Genomic DNA, 14715 nt, shown 5'->3' with positions numbered 1-14715 from the left:
GACCATCCCTCGTGCTTACAGTGTGCAAGGGGCCATCAGCCCTGACACCCACCAGCCCAAAGCTGGGCCATGGCATCCCTCTGGGCAGCAGCACCCACAGCTGGGATGCACGGGGAGGGGCTGCCCATGGGGACATTCCTGCTCCTGATCACGCACTGCAACCCCAAATCTGTGGGGCGCTGGGCAGACAAGGAATGTGATGATGCAAAGAGATGAACATCACCACACATTCCTGCTGCAGGAAGGCCTCCTCCTGGCGATGGGAGCTTCCTAAGCACGCTGTTGCTTAATGCATGGGATGCAATGATGGGTCATTGCAGCCCTTGTGGATACAGCCCACTGCATGCAGGCCCTGCTCCTCATCCCCAAACACCTGTGTTCCTTTGAAGGGAACTCGGGGCTTTTCTCTTATGACAGCAGAACCCCAGAGGGATCCTCCAGAGCCAGCGCAGAGAAAGTGCCCTCAGGGTTTGCAGAGCAGATTGACTTTCACACCTCGCTGGCCGCACAGAAGAAACCCAATCTAAACAGCGTAACTTTGCATAACCGATTATTTTCACTGGGGTAATCTGAGCTCTCCAGTAAATGCCACAAAATGCTGCTGATCCCAGGCAGCCCCGCTCCGGAGAAGGCAGCCAGGGTGAGCAGAGCCCGGGGATGGGCTCAGTCCTGAGAGCAGGGGATCAGCTCCGTGTCAGCTCGAAGGGACCCATGATCACCATCAAGTGCCCAACGCACACACCGCAGTGTGCAAGGTAAGCCAAGAGCAGCAAGTTAATTGGAGCTGTGAGCCAGGCTGGTGTGCAAGAAGTGCTTTGGCTTCACTTGATGTCTTTTTAACTTTCTTGTCTACTGTGTCCTACACATTCCGCGAGGCTTCAGCTTTCATGCTGACTCCCTGGTGACCCATTATCCTTGCACATCGATCACTCTGTCCTGTCACCAAGCAGCCATTCACATGACCCTGTTAGTAGGGAACCATGTTCCTCATCTGACTCCTCTGTCACCAGCTTCCTCTTTCCAGCCACCAGCTCATTTCCTCCTGCGTGACCCAGCTCCACCATCTCCCCTTTTTTAAAGTCCATGAATTTAGACAGTTAAATTAAAAACTGAATAGCTGCAGACATTAGTGGTCTGTCCATGCCGCTTCAGTGCTATGCCTTGGGCTATAGCAGGGGCACAGCACAAGGAACTGGCTGCCAGGGATGGAGGGATCCATGCTGGTGGTACACCAGAGCCAGAACCTGCTCCTTGTGCCTAACTGAGCTTCAGATGGACCCTCATCCCATCTCAGCTGGATGGTTCTCAGTGCCTGGCTCCCCACATGCTCCTTCCACAAGCAGGAGCTGCAAACACAAAAGAAAAGTGCACAGGGACCAAGTGATGCTGGGCCACTCTCCTGGCAGTAAGGCAGCCTGGGGCTGGGCTCACCTGCTATCACCACAGCCACTGTAAGAGGAATAAACCCAGCTGTGCTCACCATATGACATTCTCTTGACTGACAAAGTGAAAATAAAGCCCTGGAGGCCTTCTGGATGAGTTCAAATCAATCCACTTCACCCAAACCACTAATGAAGCTGGTTACTCCACTGTGAAAACAAGAACTTTGACATTATCTCACTTTTAAGGTATGAGATATCTCAAACCACAAGACCCATTAATTGTGCTGCTGGTCTACATGTAGGATCGTTATCCTGAGAACCCAGCAGTATAAATATACAGCCGTTCAAACAGCAAGAGCTGGACACCCAATCCTTACCACGACACACAAACAACGAGCATGATAAGGGCACCCATGTCAGAAAGGAGGAGAAACTCCACAGTGTATAAAACATGGGAATTTTGACTTCTTGACACAGTCAATACACTGAACTCTGACCTCAGGAAGCACAGGGGACTGGAAACCAACAGAACTTAAATTGGCTACAAATCTCTTGTTTTCTCATGACATTTGAGAGAAAGCATGGGGACGGTTTCTTTGGGACGCCTGGGAGTTGTAGCTGTGTCAGTGCCTTCTCCAGAGTCCTGAGCTCTCCCTGCAGTCACTCCATCACTGCCACCACTGACCTCCCATTGCTTCCTCCCATTGCTTCCTCCCATTGCTTCCTCCCATTGCTTCCTCCCATTGCTTCCTCCCATTGCTTCCAGTGCCACCAGCAGCACTGCTGACTGATGCACTTCCCGATCCATCCAAATCCACAAGAGGAAGAAAAAGCCTCACACAGAACTGCAGGAAGGGGCGTTTGCTCTGCACTGCATCGTTCCTTCTTTTCTTTGCTAGCCTAAATACAAGTGCTGTTTTCACTGCCAGTCCTTGTTTGCTTGTTCTGCTTCTGCCAGCTACAACCAGCACTATTTCTGCTGGTGTTGCCCTCCAGGAAAAAACAGACATTTGTGTCTTTCTTGCATTTAGCACAGGAGAACGGAGCTGGTTCCCAGAACAAGGCTGATTTCCTCAAAAGAAAACATCCACTGTCAGCTGAGGTTTGACCTCTAATAGCTCTCCTGGCATCATCGTTTTGAGCAGCATAAAACATAACACCATGAAAAATTAACAGCTCGCTTCCCCATGAAGTTTAACATTCACCTGCAGCTTTACAAGCAAAAAGAGGGAAAGGAAATAAATACACAGCCCCAAACCTTGGGTGCAGCCTCACATACATCCACAAAAAGCCTGCAGACAAAGATCCGTAAAGGAAATTTCACTGGAAATCAAACCTTTGCAGACACTGAGAAAGCAAGTCTGCAACACGAGACCGTCTTCCTTGAAGAAACACAGCTGATCTGCTGCATTCCCATATCTGACTTCCACTGGTCTGTGTAAAACATAAACTTTCACGCTAACCCTATGAAAACAGTCAACATGCGAGAGAGACAACAGTCTGCTCCGAGCTGCTGAAAGGGGAAAAAAGTCTCAGGCTGTCATTCTTCCCTCGCTGTGACCTTCATGCTCCGCTGAATTTCTGAAGATACTGAAATCTTGGCAGGGAAGTGTACAGTCTGTGGGAACCAGGCGCTGCTGTCCAGGCTCGCTGCAGAATCAGGCCCAGCCGAGCTTTGCTTTCAGGGAGCTCTGAGCTTTACACATGAGAACACAGAGCTGGGCAAGCCCCAGGCTGGGAGTTGTGCAGGACTCGTGCTGCTGCACTTGTGTGCTATCTCAAGGAGTGCAGGTTCCTCACCCTGCTTTGCACAGTGTTCATCCCCTGCCACTTGCTCTGCACAACCCCCTTCTATCATCAGCACAGCATGGCTACATCCATCCCTTCCCCCCAAAGCTGCATAAATCCTGGCACTGAAGGCTGGGGGGGCTGCTGGTATCTGCAGGTCGGGGGCATGCGGGGTGAGCATCTGGCCCTGCTGAGCCCACCCTGTCCTGCCTGCAGTGCCGTCTGCTTGCTGCAGCTCTCACTATCAGTTATGAAGCAAATAAAAATCTCGAGGCTCGCAAGGAGCACAAGGAGCAACAACAAATTATCGCCAGCCCCGGTGCCACTGAACAGCCGTCACGTAGAGCCTCTCCAAACAGAAAGAGCCACATCCGTCTGAGTGCAGCGCTGCTGTCACTGGGTGCATTCACCGCTGAGTGCTGCAGTCAGACAGGCCCAGGGACAAGAACCTTTTGAGATCAATTCACTCCTTCAACAATGTCTGTAGAGGCAGAATAATACCAGCTGTGCTTCCTGGCCAGAATCTAAGCAGCACAAGTCGCAGATTACATCTAAATTGCCAAGCCCAGGATAAACAAAAAGATTAAGAGGGCCTCACCCTTTGTGTTGAACAATCACACTCTGAACCAAGAAATCACAGCCATGTTGTGGGTAGCACAGGGCTGAGCTTTTGTTTCAGGTTAAGGGCTGGGGAGCAGCTCACACATCTGGGAGCCCACAGGTGCTGTTAATCACGGCTCCTCCTGACCTGTAGGTGCTGACAAATCGCATCCTAGGGATGAACCTTCTATTAAACCACAGTGTGTTTAGGAACTATATTCTCTTCCTCAGCATTCCCAAGCCTACAGAATGCAGTGCATGGAGTTCTTCACTCCAATGGCAACGCACCCCTTTCCAAGGAGATGTCGGGGTGGACAGGAAGCCAGCAGGGACAGCACTTCTGTCAGCAAAGGGCATCTCAGAGCCCAAAGGTGGGATCTGAGCATTCTCAAAATTCCTTGAGGACACCTCGGTCCCATTTCAGCTGCGGATGCTTTTTGTCCTGAGCAACTCCTGACAAATCTCTTACTGTCTTTTAGGGCAGAGAGTTTTTGAAACATGTAGCCTTTAAGTTCTGTTCCCCTGGTGCAGGGGAAGCACAACTGTAACATTTAGAAGAATGAAATGACTGTTGTCCGGGCCAAGAAAGGTGACCACAAAGCAAAACTGCCCCGGACCCACTTCCACAGCATGACAGAGCAGGGAGATGGCTGCTGGCTCACAAGTTAGTGAGAAAGATGATGTCTGGGAGTTCTCATCATCATCTGGACCGACAGAGCAACCCACATAAAAGGAACAAAAAAGCCTGCTGATCAGATTGGTGTGACAGAGGCTCATAAGAGACGTGCACATTTTCAACCTAAACAACAGCTTGAGGGATCTATATTACTAATTATCGGCTAATATTGCCAGCGTTCCCAGGCTGGCTTCAAAGGTTCTCGCAAAGTGCCCCAAGCACCGAGTTCTTCATCTAATCATAAGGACTTTCTCTTTGTCCCTGCTAGACGGATTGCTCCGTATGAGGCTCTCTGCGTAAATCAGTTTGCACATGATGAGCTTTGCAGCACTGAAATTCGTTACCTTAACCACAAAAAACAGCAACCTTTGCTGGAACTGTTATAACACTTTTGCACCTCGTTTGAAAAAAAATAAATGGTGGTTTCCTCTCTCCCCCCCCAACGCCCACTGCTGATCCCATGCAAACACCTCTCCAAAGGGATGGGGTGAGCAGGGAAGGGGGGAGAGAGAAAACATATCAGATCTCCAGACAATGAAATAAAGCAGTTATCTCTCACATCCTGTGGGCTGAGGTCATAAGTTAAACAGGACATCAGGACAGGTGATGTCATTTGCTTATTTAGGATCAGAGCATTCAGTGAAGTGAAAGAGACGAACCTGTTTGAATTTGCAGCTAATCGGATAACAAACGCAGGGCTGCCCAGTTGCTGAAATGGCACTTGGAGCCTGAAGTGTTCTGTTCCCTCACTTGTTTTTGCAGGGGATACAATGGCAATCACTTCTGCTTGCAGGAAAGCCTCAAGACCCCACTGCACTGTAGGTGCAGATCCAATTGCACTGGGCATCATTGCATGGAGGGGCCCCTGCTCTGGAGTAGGAGTAGCCGTAGGGTCAGCCCAAAGGCAACCCTGCTGCTCCCATGTGTAAGGGATGAGCTCAGCAGAATCCCCCCAAACTCAGTTATGTAGCTGCTACACCCCCAGGTTGATGGAAGGCAGACGGGCCCTCCTGGCTCAGAATCTCCCTTTGGTGCCATGAACCAGCAAGGACTGCAGCAGTTATAAACCTTTAACCATGGGCTCTTCTGTACCAGGAAGGATTTATCGGCCTGTCCAACACTGCACGCACTGATTTCTCCTTGAACCTCTGTGACAAACTCTGGTGATATAAAGAATTACAGCCAACAACTCACACTGTTTATCGCTCCTGAGATAAACAGCTCTAACCTGACTTCAGCCTGCACGGAGCAGCACTGCTCACTGCTCCCAGCCCCTCCAGATCCGTGCTGTTCTTGCAGAGCTGTGCCAAACCTCAGCCCAAGGAAACAAACCCTTCGGTGGCTGCGGCTCACTGTGAGGTGGGGCAGCAAACAGGCACTGCCCACATTCAAGCTCAGCAGATGCAGCCTGCCCTGCTCACGGAGACAGCACAGAGAGCAAGATGGAAGAAGGCGAGTCAATGATGCAGGACATGTCTGCAGACAGCAGGTTTGTTTCCAAGAGCCTGAGCACAGACAGACCAGTGAGAGCACCAGACGTCAAACCCCAGGTAAAACAACCCAGCTGTCCCGTCTGCACCCAGAACAGCCGTCCTCACTGACACCTTCGTTAGCAGACACTGATCTTCTCTCAAAGCAGGATGCCCTAGAACCTCCTCTGAGCCGCCAAGGGCTGACCCTCCACTCGAGGCCGTTTGGCAGATGCCCTCTGTGTATCTGCACAATGGACATCGTCCATCCCCACGGAGGGACCTGACACAGGAAATATATTTTACAGCAATCCTAGCTACAGCTTTGAATTGAGACCTATTTTTACCATCCGCGCTGCACTACATGCACTAATAGTAACAGCTATAACATTTGCTGACATATTCATTCCAATCATTTGCAGGAGAAGCTCAAGAGACAAAACAAGCCCTTGCTCCACAAGACAGTGAGAGGCAGGCAGGATGCCACACTGCTTCCTGTGACACATGCAAACCCTGATCTATGTGAGGTGACTGCAGCTGTTAATGGACCTGCAGCACTGCTGAGCAGAGCTGTGCTACCCCTGGGCCATGAGCCTTGGCCCAGGCACCTCGTGCTCAGTGTTCCTGCAGGGCAGCCCTGCTCGCTGCCCTCCCCTGCCCCAGGGACAGCCCCAGGTCCCAGTCAGCCATTAGCAATGCACATCTCTGAGAGGTGGCAGAACTCAAGCCCTGAGGTCTGTAACCTGGTTAGAGACCAGAACAGGGACTGTGGGGGAGGAACAGGAGCCCATACCCTAATTTCAAAAAGCAGAAACCTGCCATTTGTTCAGGCAGCAATTAGGCAGCAGCACCATGATCCCGCTCAGCCCCCTGACCCCAGCTCTCCCCGCACACCGCACAGCGCTGGTGTCTGCATGGAGACAGCTGTGCACCACAGGACTCACCCCCAGGGCAACAGCATCACGGCAATGAAACCTGCACAGTCTGCAGAGGACAGCTGAACAAAATCAGCTCTGAAACGCCAAAGCCTTAAATGCAGGCAAATACATGATTCAGAACACAGCACAGTCTGACAAATAATAGCATCTTCCCATGCCTAGCAGTATAAAACATGCAGCTGTTCTACCACCACCATTTACAAGGAAGGCATTTCTCCTGGAAGTAAGAGAACACTCCGTATATATTCCTAGCCAGATTGATTACCCCTATTTATATTGTAAACTAAGACAGCACGTACTGAAAACGCTGCACAGTTAAGCGGTTCCAGACTCCAGACCATGCACAAGGGGTTGGATTCAGACTGGATGCTGCGCAGCTTTCTGCATTTATTACAGACATCGCAGTTTTCTGCAGCGGATTTTTGTGTGTGCTCCTACACGTGGTGCTTCCACAGCCCCCAGGAAGAGCCCTCACACGTCACGGGAGCCCAGAGTCACAGAATCCATACACTAAACAGCAAAAAAGCCAGCAGGTCTCTACGTAACAACTGAGATTTGTTCCCAGAGCAATAAAACCACACGACTGCATGCACTGACATCTGAGCACACACATTTATCTTGCAGCAGGATCAGCCCATCAGCCCACGTTGTGTTGATCCCATCTACGTGCTGTTCCATCATTCTCTCTTACAGACAACCTGCACAGGTGGCCAACTCTCACTTTTGCTGCAGGGCACAGATGTGGTTTCAGCGACCAGCACCAGGTACGTGCACAGTTCTAGATGTTGCTCTCTGCCCAGCAGTCACTGCTGCTCCTACAGAACACGTGCACTGTGCTGGGTCGGGAGACCCTGACCCTGCTGGTGTGACTGGAAGGCCCAGAGCCAGGATTTACTGACTTATTCACTCCTAGCAGAGAGCTTTGCAGATTCCTCTTTTTCTCTCTCTGGATGCTTATAAGGTGAGAGATGGTGAGGTCGCGATTTGGTTTACATGACAGGTTTTGAAGGGATGGGTTGCAGCGTGTTACTGTAACAAATACAAGAGGGAAACTGGAAGGGATGGAGATCTGAGCTAACTCAATTAAAATTTCTTAAAAACAACCTGCAGATATTCGGTGCCAAACGCAATCTGGAGTCATCAACCAGCATGGACATGAATTAACCTAATCGCTTCTGAAATAAAAGGGCCCTAAAAAAAGTCCTTCTATTAAAGTAATTAAGTGTTATCAGGATCACAGAGCCATAATTAAACACCATTTATAATTAAAACAGCGTGTGTCCAAGACAGAGAACATGGGAACAAAGAGAACGTAACTGTGACAGCCAATGGCAGAACGCATGCCAAGCACCGAGAACTGGAAAGCAGCAGTCTGCAGTGAGGTGCAGTGCCGCTGCCCTTCTGACCTCACAGCACCTCTGCTGGACGGCAGCGGGCTCCAAACTCACAGCTCTACAACGTTCCAAAGTTTATCAGCCTTGGGAACCAGCAGCCACCAGCGCAACCCCCCAGTGCAGAGTGACGCCCGCTGGGTGAGCGCGGCCGTGCTGGGCAGCACACACATACCTGGCAGCGGCTGAAGATGTCCGCCAGCGTCACACGGACGTTGAAGTGTCTCAGCACCTGCAGCGCCTGCTCCTTCGCCTTCCCCGAGCAGTTCACCGAGAAGCACCTTCCTTCCCCAACCTGGGACTGCAGCTGGAGACACAAGGCACAGACCAAAAGCAATGAGGCACTCTGTGCATCCCAGTCTGTTGGGTGTTTTGTTTCCTCATACGCTCAGTTTGGTTTTAATTACAAATGACATTGGAAGCTGAGTTTGATCACATGTGAAACAGGGCTGGATCACACGCTGTAGGTAAAGGCACAGCGGTGCTGTCTGATGACAGCGTTGTCACTGAGCTCACTGATGGCCAAAGAGTTGGCTCATCCCACACCATGCAACAGCACAACACCATAGGAATGCCCAAAGCTCTGAACACTTACAGTCTGATATGGGAGTCCAGAGGTTAAAATGACCCTTCCCTCCTGTCTGGCAATCTGAAAAAAAACACAACAGTACAAATCATAAGGAATGTGGACTGAAGCTGACACTGGACTCAGTCAAAACAGAGAGAACAGCAACTGGTGACGTGGGCTCTTCACTGCACGTGGCCGTGCACCCGGCCAAGAGGATCTGGGTTCAGTTCAGCGAGATGCTTCTGACAACAGCAGCAGCTCCAGGTACGGCTGCTCAGTGCACGTCCCCTCCCTGCCAACCCCGCCTGTCTCACATGTGCTGGAACAGCTCCTTGTCCATCTGCATTGCAGATGGTGCAGGAACGGATCCACCTTGAAATAATCCTATCAAAATGTTTTTCCCTCTTTTTCTTTTTCTTTACTGCCTTCACCATTCCTGTTTCCCAGTGTGGCTCACACAGAAGCAATCAGTTCTGCTCCCATACAAACATACAGGAGAGAAAGAAAGACAGTCTCTGCAGGTGATCCCAGCAAAAACACCCCAATCCCACTGTATGCATCTGAGATCTTCACTGACATCCACAGCACTGCACTGCACCCCTCACAGATCAGATGGTGCTGTTCTCCCAGCAGCCCTCGGGCAGACATACAGCAACTCTGCATCCTATTGAGGTGATCAAGAACATCCCCGTGAGATCTCGTCCCTTCCTGGTTGCAATGCTGTGCTTTTCTCAGAGCCCTGGTCCTTCAGGGGCAAACCCTGCACTGAGTGGCCAGGGGTCTCATTATCCACACTCACAACCTTGGCAATAGAGTAAGAAGAAGGTTCAGATTGTTCAGTGCCAAGAACTGGAACTGCAGTTCTTCACAGAGATGAAAGTGCAGCTGATCCTTGTATGATCAAACGACATTGCCCCCTCCCACCCTTTCGTCCTCTCCTCTAACAGAGGAATCACTTCACCTCCATAGGAGCAGAAGGGTTCCCATGTGAACCAGCGCTTCTGCTCTGCTGGTGCTGACAAGAGATTGGCCCTTGGAGGTAGGCACGAGGTCTTCTCTCCTCTGGCTCCCATTCTGCTGGAAGCCCTCATGTTTTTACTATTTCCAGATGTGTGTCACGGAGGTCTCCCTTCTGGATCTGCCTCAGAAGCTCTCTGGATCACTGTGTAACCCTGGCAGAGGGATGCCGTGGGGATCTGAGCCTTGGTGCTCTTCCCAGGGAGCCTGACAGCACCGAGTACAGCCAGGGAACGCCGACAAATAACAGACTGAGGTTTTACAAACTCTGCCTTGGACAGCTCATCTCTTAAGGGCCACCTGACCCACAGCAACACGAAACCAGGGCGAGATGCTCCCAAGGCACAAACTCTTCTTGCAGTAAAAGCAGCAGCCATTTTGTTCCCATCCTGACCTTTCAGGTAGCCTCTTTCCTCCTTTCTTATATGAAGTCACTGCATTGGCTGCTGATTCTGCACTGAGAAAACAATTGGCAGCAACTTCTAAAGCATCTTCCTACAGGCAAAATTACTGTATTTCTTTCAAAATCAGCCCTCTCTCACAAGTAAAGGAAAAAAAACCTCTAGGAACAGGAACCTTGGAGCAGGGACAGCCCTTGCAGCACACAATGCTGCTACAAGCAGCCCAGCTTACAGAACAGCCCTGCCAACAAATCGCCCTCAAGGCACATCAGCAAGAGAAGTCCAGTGAGGCAAAGGCAAAACTCCAGCACAGTGAGTTGCCAACACGGGAAGGGAGACATGAAATTCCTTCAGAGCCGTGTGAGCTTCAGGACAAGTCTGAGGATTTCACAGCTGAATGCTCCATTCTGACTTCCTGCATCCAGGGTTAATTAGTTCAAGCTTGATAAATCCCCTTATCTTAATGGCTCTGCAGAGATCAGCAAAGAACACCAAATAAAAAGGAGAAAAGCAGCGACTCTTCCAGCACGCTTTTCTGCTTCTGGAACAATCAGTGGGAGAAGCAGACAGAGCCAGAAAGTGCACGTGAGAGCACAGACCTGACTGCGACCCACAGGAGATACAGGATGGAGGAAAGAGCACAACTTCTTCTCTTCCCCTGAAAGAAATAATGACGTTCAGCACTGGGACCGTCTGGGAGATGGATGCCTGCAGCCACAGGCAGAGGAGCAGAAGGATCTGAGCTGTGTGCTGGGGTCTGTGTCAGGGGCTGTGCCAGGAGCTGCAGAAAGGGTGCTGGCCATCCAGGCAGATCACTCCAAAAGTAAGGCTGCCTATGGATTTTCATGGAAGATACAGCAGATACAAAGAGCACAATAACACCACTCAACACAGCAAATTCTCAGCTACAAAACCTATTTTTGACAACCACCATTAGCTCCACATTCTCACCAGAGGTGAACAAGAGCCTGTATGCCACATTCAGAGAACCACGTGCCAGTGGAGGTGACCCACTGCCACTGCCTTGAAATGCAGCACCCAGCCCTCACTGCGCTCACATCCACTGTTTGGTTCCCATCACTGCTCACAAGCTCTGATAATGTCAATGGGTGCCATTTTTTCCACGGGGAGGAACTCAATTCCACACCTTTGCTCCACATGCGCTTCTATGTTAGACAACAGCTTTTCAGACTTACCCCTCTGCTCCGTTATGGGAACAACATGGAGCAGATGTCAGGCTGTTCAGCAGGGCTTGGTGCAAGGAGATGTGTAACGTGGCTGATAAATCTTTCATGAAACGACCTCAATGAAGAACAAAGACCAACCCTACACACACTTGTGTTCCCTGCAGCACTACTTAGAGACAGTGCAGGACAATACCCAAACTGCCCATCCTGTGTCTGGTGACCAGAATCCAAGCTTATATTCCGTCCTCTGCAAAAACATTTGCTGCTTTTTGAGCGTACAGTGGTCAGCACGCACCATTTATTAACCCAAGACTGCTAGATATAAAGCAGGATGGGAGGAGCCTATTTTATCTTTGATTATCCAAGCACAGATCAAAGGCTCTGCAGTACGGTAACACTCCAAGGGCTTTTGATAGTGACAGGATGTTTGTGTGGTCACCATAGAGAAAGCAATGTAAAACATCCTGTCCGTAGCACGATAAGGTATCAGGATGAGAAGCGGAGACGGGGCTCTGGGGGCAGGCAGTGAGAACCAGTTTGTTTAAACTTGTGCAATTTTGGCAGAGACAAGATATTAATTATTTCTGCAGAAGTTAGAGCTTGCCCAGTATTCAGGCCAAAAGACGTCTGAAGAGGAAACATCCTGTGCACCAGGCCGGGTGATCAGCACACATTTGATAGCAGCACACTGTGTGGGCTGGATATCTCCATTTCTGGCACAGTAGAAATATGCCTGAAATGAAGAAGAAGGCGTCTCTGCTCTGGAAGGCAGAGGGTCAAAGTAGTTACGGGAGCCCAGATCAATGTTCCTTGTCCCCACGCACGTTAGAGACTCTTCCTTACCCAAACACGTCACTGCAATTTGTGGCTGATCACCTCTGAGACATTTCACAACTGGCAGCCAGCTGGAAGTCACACTGTGCTCTAGTACAGAAACGTTTCCATTCACAATGAACACTCACCTTTTCATTGTGTTTCTTCTTGATCGACCCAGGCACAAGGCAGGCAAATACCTTCCCTGTAAGACTAATCTGGAGTCTTAGACTCGTAAAAGATCTGAGTTCACAGCACACTCTGCTTGCTTCCTTCCTCCTGGAAATGGAGCACCAAGCCCACATGGAGTGCCAAATCCCAGCTGCCACACAGTGCAGCTTCTAGGGCTGAACCAGAGAGCTGGGGCTCAGCAAATGCACTTGCAGCTCCTGAGACCGACTAAATGGTAATTCAGTGAGCTGCTCCAAGGAGCCAAGATGGGAGCTATAAACACACACGCACCACTGACCTCAGCAGCTTTCCTATGGTCATCCTCATTCTCCAGCATCCGGACGTCCACCCCAAGGCAGCGGAGATAGCGCCCAAGGCCCTGCAGCATGTTGTCACAGACCACGCTGAACTCTTTTGGGGAGATGGGAGCAGGGGGACGTGGGGTCTCTTTGTCAGATCCTTTGCATTGCTACAGAAAAGCAAGAGATCCGTAAGCAGCAGAGAAGGCTGATGGCCACCATGTCTGTTTTGCTTCCCTGCATCCTCCCACCATGACCAACCCAGCTGTCCCCTACCCTGTGTTACAGCTGCACCCACACCCTGCAGCACCCCCCAGCTGTACGTTCTTTCTTCAATGACCACCTACAGCCTGGGCAGGAGGAAGCACAGAGTGGGGCTAATTTGGAATTAGTCATCTACCCACAGACACCTGGCCACCCAAAGCAACCATCTGCAGCCTTTCCCTTGAGAAATGCTACCTTGGTCTCTATGCTTTACACAGACAGAAATATATCTTCCACACTGCTACCCCCCTATCAATATAGACTGCAATCAATATAGATGTGCCAAGGTTTTCTGTGGGAAGGGGATCTGACAGACAGGGGGAGAAACAGGTAGACAAAGCAGCCATGTCGGCCTTGTTATCTTTGGGAGTTTAAAAATAGGCAGTGCCTGAATTCTGTTTATTTGATTTCCAGTTGCCGCTGGGGGAGTTCCTGCACTTGGAGACTTTGTCTCTGGGAGGCTCCCGCTACAATGCACAGAGAAGGGAAGTTAATAAGGAGCCTCCAGGGTTCAGCACTGCCTTCAGGAACTTGAACCTGCTGGATGATGGAAGGGCACAACCACCAGCCACACACGGGGCTACAACTCTGTGCTACCCTTGCAGCATTTCACATTAGTTCTGCAGGAGCTGACTTGGGCCTGGAAATGCAGTGGAGCACCATTCAGACACACCTGGGATGACTCAGAACCAGTTCAGACCCCAGGGCTCAGTTTGTGTGATGCTGCACTCTCAGAAGCTTCACACACACTGAAGGCTCTGCAGCACCGTGTGGAGAGGCTGGGCTGCCCCCAGCTCCTGAAAGGACCCTGATGAACACAGACCAGCCCTGAGGACCAAGTTGTCCCTTCAGTGTGGAGGTAGTTGGAAAATACTTAAGCATGTGGTGCTGCCTCTCTTCCAACAGATGTAGAGGAGCAGCAGCTGGCTCTTAGCTGTGTTTATTCAATGGCTAACTATGCCATATGTAGCTTTTTTCTCATGTTTCATCCCAGCAGAATGCAAAAGGCTTCTGAAGGAGAACAGTGTCATTAGCCCCACTAATAGTGGATAGTGGATAAGGAAACACTGAGAAAGAGAGGTTGGAGTCAGGCAGGAGAAGTCTGCTTTTCTGAGTTCCAGTCCGGGTTTTACCAACTACCTCTTGGTTAATGAATCTGACTGTGCAGAATACAAAGATGATCCAGGAGTTCACAAGGTAATTCAAGCCTGAAGTACTTACTTTTCCCATCCCTGCAGCAGCCAGTCAGGTCTGTTGTAATGCACAATATTCCCATGAACACAGAGCCGAAGGAATTAGGAAACTACTGAGGAGCTTTGCACTTCACTATCTGCCTAATGGGATATTGCAGATTTACACATGTAATAGGGAGGATACTGGAAAGGTAGCTGTGATCAAGAGTATCTGATGCCATCTACCTGGATTCGCAAGGCCTTTGCTATAGTTCCACATCACATCCTTATCTTTAAACTGGAGAGAGATGAATTTGAATGGTGGACTAAGGAACTGGTTGGATGGTCGCAACCAGAGGGTTGTGGTCAACAGCTCTATGTCCAGGTGGAGGCCTGTGACGAGTGGTGACCCCAGGGGTCCATCCTTGGACCAGTGCTCTTCAACATCTTTATAATGACATTGACAGTGGGATTGAATGCACTCTCAGCAAGTTAGCAGGTGACACAAAGCTGAGTGATGCAGATGATATAACAGACAGAAGGGATGTCATCAGAGAGACCTGGACAAACCATCAGCAG

At 50.2% G+C, this 14715-nt stretch overlaps 1 protein-coding gene across 20 annotated transcripts in view; it reads right to left on the bottom strand.

Moving 5' to 3' along the window:
- EXD3 (exonuclease 3'-5' domain containing 3) overlaps positions 1-14715 on the bottom strand; it is a 163411-nt gene that overhangs the window by 67332 nt on the left and 81364 nt on the right. For all 20 annotated transcript variants that reach the window (XM_085521605.1, XM_085521606.1, XM_015878790.3 and 17 more), the window contains 3 exons: positions 12700-12870; positions 8840-8893; positions 8420-8551 (listed from right to left, as the gene is read on the bottom strand). In XM_085521605.1, coding sequence (XP_085377731.1) covers positions 8420-8551; positions 8840-8893; positions 12700-12870 — 357 coding nt within the window. The remainder of the gene's footprint in view (positions 1-8419; positions 8552-8839; positions 8894-12699; positions 12871-14715) is intronic.

The sequence above is a fragment of the Coturnix japonica genome, chromosome 21 (assembly GCF_054131305.1).
Source record: "Coturnix japonica strain WE chromosome 21, WE-NBRP24, whole genome shotgun sequence".
NCBI classification, from domain to species: domain Eukaryota; kingdom Metazoa; phylum Chordata; class Aves; order Galliformes; family Phasianidae; genus Coturnix; species Coturnix japonica.
The sequence above is the reverse complement of the archived record's forward strand: the minus strand, read 5'-3'. Positions and strand labels throughout refer to the sequence as shown.